A 13,476-nucleotide genomic window follows, 5' to 3' on the forward strand; every position below is an offset into this window, starting at 1 on the left:
GCCATGCCATATCCAATCCAAATCTATCATTGTACCAATCTCCCCCTTCCCTTCACTCCAACCCAACTAATCTCCTTTGTGTTCCTTGAATATCCCACATTCTTTTCAGGGATTTTGAACTTCTAGTTTTCTCTGCCTGAAATGTTCTCCTTCTAGCTCTTTACATTGCTGAATTCAAGTCTCAGTTCAGCCATCAACTCCCCCAATCACCCTCTCTCTTGCCCTGCCAATTTCCTTCATAGCACTTAATAACACTCTATAATTTTATTCTCTATTGTCTGGAAATTTAGACACTCTATGAGGATGTGAACTTCACTTTTTTTATTTTTTATTACCTTGTTTCAGGTATCACACCCTTAGAGATGGAGGTTGAATGGATGAAATGCACAGGGAATGGATAATTTCAGCATTCTTTGTCCCAGTGACCGTCCATGGCAAATTGTAGTATCACATGTGTCGATAAGTGTTCCTGTCCTGTCCCGGCAGGGATAGCTATAAAGTAATCCCAATTTCTGCTCTCCTAGGAATCTAAAGATGTTTTAGTTCTGGGGCCAACCATACAGCCCTTTCCACACAGTGAGTCTTACTGTTAAATGAAAAATGCCCAAGTGTGCAAAACTGATCATCCCAAGAGGATATGTCTTAATATTTCATTATCTATGACATCGCACAAGGCTATCCTGGCTTTGAATTTTAAGCTATCTAACCTATGAAGAAGCTCTTTCAGGAGAAACAAGAGTCATTTCAACACAGAGTAAACTACCAGCCACTTCCTTGGATTCCCACATCTAGGGCCATCACCCTTAGAGTTTGTTGTATAGCAAATCAAACCCACGTCTATGTGGAAATCCAGTGCACACTTCACTTTGGTTTATGGCACTGGGTCAATCTGACAGAATAGCTTGTTTTCCCAGTTCTGACTAACTGGAGGAGAGTCATGCCTACAAATCGGTTTTCCAGACGTTCCTCTTTACATATAATAGGAAATGCAGGATTGGATCCGGGCAGGAGCTCTGGAAATGTCAGGGCAGTCTCTCCACACTGAACAAACGTCCCCGAGAGTGCCAACATTCTCAAGTGAACACACTTTTCCCCATTTTAAGCCATGGTGAAGACATGCTATCCCAATCCAGCTGAACTAAAGAAATCCATTCTGTAACTCAACATGAGAAAACTCATTAAGTCCCTATGGAATGCCTGCCAAGAAACTTCACACTAGCAATGTGACATCTGCCTACAGATAGGGAGGTTACAAGAATCACCCTTGCAATGCATGTGGTGGTAGTTACCCCTGTAAGGAGGTTGCTGGGGTCTTTACCAAAGAAATTCCATAGTGGTCGCTTCTTGAAAGCCCATGGGAGAAATGCCCCCCAGGACTTAGTACCAAGAAAAGCTTTGTTTCTTCTGAGGAGTTAGCTTTGCTGATGGTTTTATCTTTTGGTTTACTTTAACAGATAACATTTCCTCTTTGCTTCTAGAAAGCCCAAGGAAGATTTGCAATCCTCTGCACTAATGACATTGGAGATCATGACATGCATTCTTATGTTCCTCTTGTTTTCTTACACATGTTTTCCCTCAACTTTGACTTCTTTAAATACTTTTTATTCTCTTGTATTATATATACATTTTTTATAAGCTGCTTCAAATCCTTTTGGGAATGAAATAGGCTATTAATGCATAGATACACACAGTAGATTTTACACTAAACCTTTTTACAACCCTAGATCCTGTAAAAACACAATATGGCCTCAGACAGACCTGGGATTAAACCTGATTTTGTATATTTCTAGCTGTGTTATCTTGGGTAGGCCACTTAGTATTTCCAAGCTTCCATTTCCTCCTCTTTAAATTAAGGATAATAACATCTACATTGTATTGTGGCTGTGAGAAATAATGATAATTTATATAAACAGCTGATACTTAGCAACTGCTAAATAGTTTCTTCTATTATCAATAATAACTATGTAGATTGTTACCAGAAAATACCTAAAGGCAACGTCTGGAAGACACAGGGACACAGACACATGGAGGATGTTATATAACTATGCCGGCAGAGACTGGAGCAATGCATCGGCAAGACAACAAACATAAAGAATTACCAGCAATCACCAGAAGCTGGAAGATGTAAGAAAAGATTCTTCCCTAGAAGCTCTGCAGGGAAAATGGCCATGATGACATTTTTGATTTTAGACTTCTAGACTCCCGAACTGTGAGAGAATAAATCTGTTATTTTAAACCATGCTATTTGGGAAATTTTGTTATGGTAGTCTTGGGAAACAAATACATCTCTCAGCTTCTATAGCCCCAAATGGTAGAAGTGAAATTAACCAAACCAACTTCCAATCCAGCTGACATCTCCCAAAGTCTCGCAGACACATACCGGGCCACAGGATGTATTTCATGGAAGGCATATGCTAGAAGAGCATAAAGACTTTGACCTGAGGCTTAAATGAGTTAATTTCCCTCTCAAACCTTCAAATAGCTCATCTGTACAATGGGATTAGGTCTAGATCAATGATGGCAAATACATTATAATTGGGAATGGCTGCCTGAGAGCACTGTGTTGAGAAGGATTATAAGGAGTCATTTGGGCAAAGAGGCAGAGACACTTTAACAGTCAAAATACTCCATCTTCATGCTCCCCATGCCTGTGACCATCCTTGTCAGTTTCCTCTTCCAGTGCCTACTCTTTAAACAGAGGTGATTCTTAGGATTCAGATAATGGCTCATACTTCTTTTCCCACCTTACATGTTCTCTTTAGACAAACCAACTAATTCTTAAGGTCTTAAATGATCACTTATAGCTTCTGCTCATACTTTTAAATCTCTCTCTCCAGCCTGGATCAGTGTCCTATCCTCATTTAGTCCCACACATCCAAATGCTAGATGGACATGTCCATGTAGCTATCTCACGGACAACTCAAAGCAACTCATTTATAATAAAACTCACCAGTTGCTCCCCTAAGCTTGCTCTCCCTCTCATATACTATCTCTTAGTCAGCAGTACAACCATATACCTAGTAAGAAAACTGGGCTCTTTCCTGGACTATTTCCTCTTTCTTACCCCTTGATTCCCAATCAATCATCAAGACATCCCAATCTTACCTCCTAGATAATTCCCTTCTGTATTTACTATCACTGTCCTAATTCAAAGTTCCATCAGTTCTTGCCTTTCAAGATTCCCCTCAGGTAGCACTGCCTCCAGATACCTCTGCATCTGTGTTTTCTGCCCTTGAATCTCTGGAATCTGGCATTGTGTCTAACATGTAGGCAACAGATGATGATAACGACAATGACAATGATGACGACAATGATGATAAGGATCATTTGTTTACCACTTGCTATGTACAAGGCACCATTCTCAGCAATTTTTATATCCACAGCCACCTTCTATGGTAGGCTCTCATCCCTATTTAGAGACAAAGTACAGAAAGTTTAAGTGACTTTCTCAGAGTTACACAGTTCTACCAAGAGGATGCTAAACGGATCTGAAATTCAATTTAAATTAAAATACACTCATAAGGGGAAATAGTGAAACACATACCTATTTGTTCAATAAATTTTTATTGAACACACACTATGTGGTGAGCACTGGAGGCACAAATAAATGAATACATAAACACATTAACTACAGACATGGGGAAAATCTCTCAGGAAATTCATTCATTTCTCTAGACCAGAACTGACCCAGGATTCTGGGAAACGAGTTATTATCCATAGAATTCTAGGTAACTTTGAGAAATACTAGGGGTGGCAGACTAAACTCAGGGTTTCCTCCTCTAGTATCGCCTTCCCCACAGAGCTGAGAAGCCCTTGTGAAGTACCAGAAAAAGCTTCAGTTATGGCCTCCATTCCTGGCCTCACAGCAGTGCCAGCCTCCAGCCTCCTCAATCCCCTCTTCTTTGACTGCAAGAGGGCTGCTCCTCTCAGTCAAGGCAGAGAGAAGCAAGTTCTCTGCAAGCTGGTAGAGGCTTATTACTTTGACAGCGTTGGGTCAGAGGACCTATGTCAATCTGACTTTGCCAAGTAGCACTGTGACCTTGGGCAAGTCACTTCACCCGTCTGACCCCAGAAGCCTATCTCTAAGTGTCCTTCCAACCCTACATTCTATGATTTAGAGTATATACTTCAGAGCCTACTAAGGGCAGGGATCTTGGCAATAAGAGACCCTTCCCCTATCCCCCTTGGCTACAACAGATTATTGCTGGACACTACCTGCAAAACCAAGCATTGCTCAGACACTAAAGAAATCCTAAAATTTGGGGTATGTGATTATTCTGTCAGTCTAAGAAAAGTCCACTTAAGTTTTCCCATAATAATGCCTTTCTTTGTTATTCATAAATGTCAGGAAACCTATGACCACATGCAACCTGACAGCAAGTAAAAGAAGACCTTGTCCTCATCTCTGCAATGGCAACTGCTTTTTAAAATATCGATCCAAGACAAGAGGACCTCTCTGTCCATCACATTACTCCACTCTTGCCGTTTCTTCCCAGACTAGAGGCACTCTTGGATGTGGTCTGGGAAGAAATCCACATTTACCCAGTGAGTAAAGGGGAGGATTATTCTGGAAGGTGACAACTCTCATCTGAAATGTTTACTACCATCTTGGAAGTGAAAGCCCCATTAGGGTTTGAATGGACCAAGTGAAACAAGGATACAGGTGGAAACTGTTCTGGTAATCCCAAAACTGAGGGTAGGTTTTACTGATAGTGAATACTTATTTACTTACACATTTATTTCACATGGTGAATTTCTTTTTATCAGGGATCATTTTGTAAGGGCTAAAATTGTTTCTGTGCAGAAGTTACTACATGCATCATCTACAGCTGGACTATAAAAGAGATCCAAGGATAAGTCTTTCCAAAGAGCCTCTTTAAGGGTGATATGATAAAAACAAAAACAAAAACAAACAAAAAGAAAACAAACAAAAAAAGCTATGGGGAGCATCTAATACAAAGAAGTGGCAATACTGGAGGAAAGAGGGGGAAGGAATGATCTTGAGCCTCTCAGCAGTTTTGCTTACATGGCAAACGAGCAAATCATAAGAAATCACAAGGCAGTATTTTGTTCAACAAACATTTAGTGTCTTTATGCAAGAGATGCCATGAATACAAGACTGAATAACTGCCTGGAGGCTTAGATATGTGAGTCACCCAAACGACTTAAAACTATGTGATCCCACTAGACTAGAGGTATGGCTGTGCTCGTGACCTAACCAGCCACGGGGAATCCCAGAAAAAGAAGTGGAGGTTTGAGTCGCTACCCACCATTCTGTGGACTTCTCAATTTTCCCAACACCCGACATTGTCCTCCCAAATCCCTAACTGAACCACCAAATGATTTCCCTGTCATTGAGACATGGCTTCATTCTTTTACTCATCCAACAAATAATTACTGAGTACCTACTTTGAGCCCGGCACTGTGAAAGGCACCAGGATCTGTTTGATCCAGGTCTAGTGACCCATTTATCCCAGGCCTCATATTCATGAAGTGTTTATAAAGTACATTTGTTAGATTATACAAGTGATATCAAATATATAGTGACAGATACACTTATAGGATTAAACTTCAAAGCACATTATAATTTTTATAATCTTGTTTTGGCAATTTTCAAAAATATATACAAGTCTCCCCATGGTGACATATCATCCACGGAAGTTATCCAGGTCTCTCTCAGTCACCGTGGGTCCCACTGGACATTCAAGAGAGGACTGCAAACAAGCCAGCTGTTACACTGTGCTCACGGAACTTGGTGCTTAGTGGGGAAACAGTTATCAAATAAGAACACACATCCAATGAATAACGAGTTATCCAGGGGAGGAGAGTGGCACGGCGTGAGGCTGCACTGGCAAGCAGAGTTTTCACTTTTAGCTGAAGCATTTGAATTTTTACTATAAAGACATATATAAAGACACATGCCATGTGCTACTTGTAGAGTCATTGTAAATTTCTACATCAGGCACATCATGAAAAGAACAGCCAAGAAGGGGACTACAAGACCATGAGAGAGGCTGACCCCAATGTGGGAGGCACTGAGAATGAGCAAAACGCCAAGTTGGAGCTTCAGACTTGGTCTGGAGCTCAAACAGCTGCACACAACTTTGTGGTGACCATGGGGGAGGTGCTGCCAGGCATGGGTGCAAGGCTCCCCATCTCAGAGCTCTCTCCTGGGCTCAAGCACCTTCTGACCCCACAAATGGAATGAGCTTTCAGCTATTGTGTAACATGGATGATTGATATGTTACTCTCACCTTGGTTTGAAACTTGCCTTCTCATGGAGAGCAATAAATCTTACCAGAAAATACTAAATGCCCCTGAGCTGAATCACAGCAATCCTGTCTAGACTGAAATGTCTCATCTTCATTTGTCAAGCAAATTGTGTCTTGACCATTATTGTGCACCTGGTAAGCCCCATTGGCTTTATACAGTTCCATCAGCAACAGGGCAGCCCCTGCTAAACAGCTTTCTCTCTGAGGAAAGCCTGGCCACATACAAATGATCTCAAGGCATGCTAGAGAAATAAGAGCAAATATCATGGAAACATCATTAGGTATATCAACACACTGACTGCTGATGGTAGATGGAACAGTCCAATTCTGTACCAGACAAATTTGGGGAAAAAATGTTTCCTTACACTGTTCTTTTTTATTTTCCTGATGATATTTTGAGATATACTCACATGGCATGGCTCTTATAAAACAGACGCAAGACCAATGACTGATCATCCAATAATGCTTCTAATCAGAGCAATTGTGTGTGTTTGTGTGTGTGCGTGCGCGTGCGCGCGTGTGTGTGTGTGTGTGTGTACGCATGAATGCACACATGCAATACTTTCTTAGTTTGGCAGGTGCCTCTTTGGAGCATGCAGTTTTTAGGGCTGTGTATACAAGTAAAGTCAGCACAGAGTAATGCAACTGAATGTACCTCTGCACGAGGTAGACAGCTAGCTGAGGAAAAGTTTCCTAGAATGGGTTTCATGTCTTAGTTCTACTCTAAGACCTCACTGGGAATCTGTATGGTAGAGAGGGTTACTAGGTAAAATATGGGGCACCTAGTTAAATTTGAATTTGGGGTAAACAATGAGTGATTATTTTTTAGTATAGGTACTTTCCAAATATTGCATGGGTGTTATTTTTATTTGCAAAATCAGGTGACCCTGACAGCTGAAGAGGGGAAGACATGCATGTCAATCACCTTTGTCATGAATATTGTCACCATCAGCATCAGTTAACATTTACAGCACATGGGGATGAGGTCCATGCTATAGGGAAGACCTATGAATTACTCCTGCTGCCTAAAAGACTCAGAATGTACCTACTTCTTCAATTGTGGCCTCCTTGAGATCATGGGCTATACCTTAGTGCTCCATCTTTAAGACCAGGCCTGGTGACTGGCATGTGGTACTAGCTAACAATAGAGTTTTGAATAAATGAGGATATGGTATGGAATGGTTATAAAAGGAAGAAATACGGGGTGAGCAGGATAAAATGACAAAACTGTACACAGCAGAAAATACAGGGAACCTCCAAATCTGCAGCCACCTCCATCACCTATGAGAAGAACCTCTTAGCAGAGCAATTCAACTGAACAGTCTCTTAGCTTGGTCAGTAAGACTGAACTGTCTGGAATAAGTGCAAAATAGTCTAGGCATTCTGAGTGGGTAGGGGAGGGGGAGTATGCAAAGCTGGGAAATCAACACTTATACAATTATCCATTTTAAAACATTTTTTTAAATGTTTATTTTTGACAGAAAGAGCATGAGCAGGAGAAGGGGAGAGGGAGAGGGAGACACAGAATCTGAAGCAGGCTCCAGGCTCTGAGCTGCCAGCTCAGAGCTCGATGCGGGGCTCAAACCCATGGACACCTCATGACATGAGCCAAGTCAGACATCTAACCAACTGAGCCACCCAGGAGCCCCTACAATTATCCATTTTAAAAAGCCATAATGAAGGGGACAAAGCACAGTAAAAGCCCACAAGAGGGACAAGCAGTTCTGCCTGGGACAGTGTAACAGGTTTTAGGTAGAAGAAGTTACGTGAAATACATAAGCAGGTATGATCCTAAGAAGTGCTTTGTACTTTATAGACTCTGTATGTATGTTTAATCACAAATATATGTAATATACAAGCATACATACTATTATTCAAAAGTTGCAAGAATAGTACATTGAACTCCCACATACTCTATATTATTCTACGTAACTGGAACTGAGTCTTCAGGCAAATTCATATTTCCTTTGGAAGTACCCTAGAATGGAGATGTTTAAATAAATAAAGTAGTACATACTGATCACATTGCAAATACATAACAATTTTTCTTTTTTAATGTATGTTGTTTTAAAATTTGTTTTACCTTATTAAATAAGAAATACTTGCTGACTACAGAAAACTAAAAAACAAAAAAAACAAGGTCATTTAAAAAATGCAAAAAATAAAAATCACTAAAAATAAAAATTATTTTTCTAGTCATAGAAAACATTTGTAGCATATACACATCTAGATTTTTTCTGCACATATATGCATATTAGGTATTTAACAAATATGCTATCAGATTCTATATACTACCATGTTAACTTGGTTTTAAGCTACAAAGTAAATTTATCCAAGTGACCAAATATTTAATGCTTGCACAGAAATTTTCTACTGATGAATTACTTAACCAACTACCTACTGCTGCACAAATTGTTTTCAGTTTTTTTCTGTGATAAACTTCCTGACAGCTAAGTCTTTAAAGATGCCCATCATTATTTCTTGGGGATGAATTCCCAGAGGGAGAACTTCTGAGTCAAACATTAGACACATTTTTAAGGCTTTTGATACATATCATCATTTTGCTCTCTAGGAAGGTTGTGTCAACTTATAATGTTATAATTATAAAATATAAAAGGGCTCATTTTCCAAATTATTTTTCCAAGTTAGTCACCTCATAAAATCTGTGAAATCAGAATTTGGAGACAGCACATGTAGAGTAATATAAGTAGCAAGTTTTCTTCTCAGAGGAAACCTGTCCAAAAAGCCATGATTTTAAAAAATCCTACTTGTCCACAGTTTGCCTTTAGTCCAACCAACTGGTTTAGATAAGAACTTTTAAAGTTAAGTTTTTAAAGTCTGTCATATTTGTGGAACTGTGTCTGCTTACTATTCTAAAATGACTTTATCAAAAACGAATACATTTCTTTTTTAAGGTGATAATTAAGCCAGACTTGTTTAATGACATCCCATTCACTTTCCTGGACAAAAGAATGCATTTGCCTTGCTTTTTCCATAACCAGAAGAAGGTTATTTTTGGTCAAAGTGAAAACCATAAATGGTGGATAGCTATCATTATCCCGGTAATAGTGGTCCAGGTGTGAAGTACCTCCGCAGGGAAAAGCAAACAGGAACAAACAAAAACCTTTCCAGCATCCAGAACCTCCAAATAAGAAGAAAAGATAGCCAAGCAGAAGTTTTAAAATGCTGCCTAAACCATACCTAAAAAAGGAAAATGCATGACACTACAAGAGAAAAGCTAATGAAGCAGAAAAATACTTCCCACTATACAACTCCCTAGAGGACTATGACAGGTATCAGAGGTGTGTGAAATGTTTGACAGCCATAGGAAGCACTGGTTTGGGTTTAACTAAAGGAAAGGATAGTTGGAGAGTGCCAACATTTTCTACTGACAAAAGAAAACCAAGCCAGTTTTCTCTTCTGTTAAGTTCCATGCTCAGTTGACCAACTCTGTTTTCATCTTTTCTGAGACCCACGAAAATAGAGTAAAAAGAGAAAATATCCAAATATAGAAGCTGAATTTAACAAGATTAGAAAAACCTAAACTATGTTATGTTCTGGTAGACTTGCAATCAAATAATTACAGTCATTTGGTCAATGTCTGATTAGCTCAATGAGAGAAGATGTTTGGCTATACGGCCAGATACCAAAAAACAAAACAAAACAAAACTATTTTTTTAAAGGATCACTCTCTCTACGTAATAATCAATCGTGTTATGACAATTTTGTAATACTGGGATGGGTCATCCAAGCAACTAAGGAAATGGTAATGCTTTGCTCACTTTAAAGAAAAAAAAAAAATCAGCATTTCCAAAGTTGGCATAGTCACACAAAGTCAAAACAAGCCTCAGAGGCAAAGGAAAGGGGCCGAAACCCTGAGAACCATAAAATGACGAATGAGAAAACTCCTCCCCACGGAAGATATTCAGGTATATAAAAGGCATGTGATGGAACACTTAAGACCTAAAACATCACTGTCAATCTTGAGTCTGGATGTTTAGCTTAGGAAGAAAAAAAAAAGAAAATGAACACTAAGCCTGATGTGATTCAAAAGTGTTTGTGGCCTGCATGCCTTGTAGGTCTGTTCATCCCTGGCGCCCTCTCTCTGCACTGTAACTTGCTGCATCTTCACCTGAGGGAAGTCACCTGGCAAAATCTGAGACTTCTGAACAGCATGAGCAATTCATTTCCTGTAGAGTGCCTAAGAGAAACCAGAGCTTTTGAGTTGCCCCAAGACATCCAATCACACACCCCACCTGGGAAAAGGTACCTCAAGGAGGCCTTCTATGAAATGTCCACACAGGCCTTCAACATCTTCAGAGAGTCCACCACCAAATCCACTTGGAAAAAGAAAAACCTGAAACAAATCCAAATCAGACTTGATTGGCAGATGCACCACTTGGAAAAATGCTTCGAGGAAGAGGAGAAAGGGAAGGAAGACTCGAAACAGATGGAAGAGGATGGGATGGACTTCTCAGGAGCTATGGTCTCCCAGGTGAGCAGCCTAGAACTGAGGAGATATTTCTATAGGATGTACAACTTCCTGAAAGATAAGAAATACAGTCCCTGTGCCTGGGAGATCATCCGAGTGGAACTCAGAAGATGTTTCTACTACTTCTATAAATTAACACTACTACTCAGGAAGAAATAAGGTATATTCTTAGAATTAAAATTCCATTTCTCTCCAACAGCTCCTTCTCTTTCATCTTCTTTTTAAGAATTATTGGGCTATTCTCCATTGGAGTGGCGGTGATTTATGCAAGGTTTAGAGTCTCTAAAGTTGGCCTTGAGACATCAGCTACCTTTCCAAGAGAGGTGATGCCAACCATCCCCTGGGTACCCTGAATCTTGTTAGAAAGTTCCAAAGTCAGTTCTAAAGGAATGAGATTCTCTTCATGTTCTTCTACTGTTTTCTTCCCCATTCCTTGTGCCATTTTGTACTCACTTTGCTCTACTACCTTTGAACTTCACGCAGCCAATGGCTAGAGGATGTAGCCCAGAGAATGTTGCAGAATGTAACACCTCAATGACTTAATCCTCCTGCTGCCAAGGCTGTTTATTCTATGAAAATTTAGCTTGTTAAAGGAGCTTACTCAAGCTATTATAAAGTTAAAACCCTCCGTGTCTCCCCCTGTCCTCAAAAAAAAATGAAAAAAAAAAAGTTGAAATTCCTGGCCTATTTGCTTCTCAGTTTGGTTTGTTTGAAATGATACAAAGACTTTATTATTTTAAGAGAATAAAGACCCCCAATGGTATTAGATGGTTGAACTGGATGGCCATTAAGCTCTCTCATTCAACCTTTGAGAGCCAATGATTGACTCTTGCTGCGTATTACTTGATTTGGAAGGCACGGAAAATGCTGCAAAAAAGTACAGTATCTGCCTTTCATTGTTTTTCTGTTTTTTAATGCCTGAGATAAATTACCTACAGTCATACTTCGCATTGATTTTCACATTGAATTTTCCCAATTAGAACACCACTTTCTGCCTGTTAAGTAAACTAGTTATAATAACACATGACACTTTACTATAGTTTATTTTTTAGAAGTTAATTTGTATCCAGATTACTTAGATTATTTACCCAAATTTTCTTGTGTGATCCTTCATCTGTATTAATTCATCATCTAGCTGAAATTAATTTTCTCTTCCTCTCTCTCCTCCACCCCATTTCAGAAACCTGCACCGTCAAGCAAGAATTAACATAGAGATTTATGGCTACACAAATGCACAAAATGTACCTGGTTCCACCCTTCGGAAACCTTCCTGCTATTGTTTCAAAAGCAAGCTACTAAACTGTTTAGTTTCAAGATTCATTCAAGTACAGGACTCAAATGGTAAAGCCAAATAGAGGAAGTCTTAAAAAAAACTGGGGTAAATTTCAGCCAAAAATTAAAAGTTGTGGATTATGACATACTGGTTACCAGTGGAAGGAACACAAATAAAATGAGTTAGTAAAATCCATTTAGTAAAAACAACTCCTCAACAGAGTTGTTCTAAATGAAAAAAGGGGGGGGGCATAAACTGAAGAAATTGGGGCATGCACACTACAAAGCAGTAAGTATACACCTGGCATCTTCCAAGAATTTCTCTAATAATGTTTTTGCACAGTCTCCCTAATAACTCTACCGAGATCATGTCAATTATTTTAGTAATTTATGGCTGCAGTCTTGCCAAATGTCTGCCATGCTGGAGGGAAGAAAAATTGGAACTTTGAGTTAATAAAGATTATCTGATTACATGGGCAGGGTCAGAAGTCAGAACAGTATGCTTTTATTAAAAGCACCTCTAAGGGACAACAGGAAAAATGCTTAATCTCATTTGTGATTAAAGAAATGCAAAAGACAAGAGCATACTTCCCTCCCATCGGTCTGGCAGAAATGAAAAACAGCGATTATAATACAGAGTGTGAGTGGGGTGCAGGATGCAAGGAAAAAAATCCTCTTGTATCTTGTTAGAGAGAAGGTAAAGCGGCACACCCTTCCTACAGGATGCTACGGCAATCTTAAATATCCTAAAAATTGCATTCAACCTAGCTGTACTATCTCCAGAAATTTATCCAAGGAAATCATTGGATAAGATTGTCCACTGGAGCCTTGCTTATAATATCCCCCTTCCTTTTGTCTTCATTTTCACTTCTCTGTATTTTTTTTTCCTACAGTGATTTGGGGGAGGGAGGGTAGTTAATTCTAAAATTAAAGAAACTGTACAAGATTATCTTCCACTACAATTATCCTGTTTTCCTTACTGGAGCAGACCAGGACAAACACTGCCCTTACACTTTGTTAATGATGCCTTTGGGCACTTCTTGGGCAACCCAGGTCTGCCTTGTTGCTCTTCTCCTGCTGCTACTGTGCAAAATTTCAAAGGAATCCTTCCTTATGCATCATTTTCATAATGAAATGTTTGTAAAGAGCCTTCCAGTGCTTCAAAGATTTTGCTTTTTGTTGTTGTTGTTGGTACCACTGGTAATATCCAGCACTTTCTGGAAGTGCTCTGTGTCCACCTTCCAGATTTAGCAGTCAACTTTGTATTTATTTGTTGAATGGAAGTCAAATTTCTATTAGGTCAGGTAAAGGATAGACTCTTAGAACTGTGGAGAGCCAAGTGCACAGCTCCCACTTAAAATGCTTGAGTGGGTACATAGGTCACAAGTGTTCAGAGGGGAGCTTCCTCCCTACCCACTCTTGGGGGAAGGATCCAAAGTT

At 39.5% G+C, this 13,476-nt stretch overlaps 2 protein-coding genes and 1 long non-coding RNA gene across 12 annotated transcripts in view; 2 read left to right on the forward strand and 1 right to left on the reverse strand.

Annotated features, from left to right (window-relative positions):
• Window positions 1–2,230, forward strand: part of LOC147574871 (uncharacterized) — a 58,714-nt gene extending 56,484 nt beyond the window's left edge. The window contains exon 3 of the long non-coding RNA XR_015243589.1: window positions 1,969–2,230. This is a non-coding gene — a long non-coding RNA (uncharacterized LOC147574871). The remainder of the gene's footprint in view (window positions 1–1,968) is intronic.
• The window catches only part of MOB3B (MOB kinase activator 3B), a 219,577-nt gene that overhangs the window by 203,997 nt on the left and 2,104 nt on the right, over window positions 1–13,476 (reverse strand). For 5 of the 10 annotated variants that reach the window (XM_086685440.1, XM_086685442.1, XM_086685432.1 and 2 more), the window contains exon 2: window positions 10,543–10,629. The exons of 3 other annotated variants lie outside the window; for them this stretch is intronic. The gene's annotated coding sequence lies outside the window, so the exon portion shown is untranslated. Of the gene's footprint in view, window positions 1–10,528; window positions 10,630–13,476 lie in introns of all 10 variants that reach the window. 2 more of the 10 variants (XM_086685434.1, XM_086685435.1) reach the window with 1 other exon arrangement.
• IFNK (interferon kappa) lies at window positions 10,282–10,923 on the forward strand. Its single transcript, XM_025914783.2, has one exon. The coding sequence runs from the start codon at window positions 10,297–10,299 to the stop codon at window positions 10,921–10,923; it is 627 nt and encodes a 208-aa protein (XP_025770568.2). The 5' UTR covers window positions 10,282–10,296.

The sequence above is a fragment of the Puma concolor genome, chromosome D4 (genome assembly GCF_028749965.1).
Source record: "Puma concolor isolate L17-30 chromosome D4, mPumCon1.1.hap2, whole genome shotgun sequence".
Classification (NCBI taxonomy): Eukaryota; Metazoa; Chordata; class Mammalia; order Carnivora; family Felidae; genus Puma; species Puma concolor.

Coding starts and splice junctions, on each gene's coding strand:
- IFNK (XM_025914783.2), top strand. CDS start 10,297: ATGAACACTAAGCCTGATGTGATTCAAAAGTGTTTGTGGCCTGCATGC.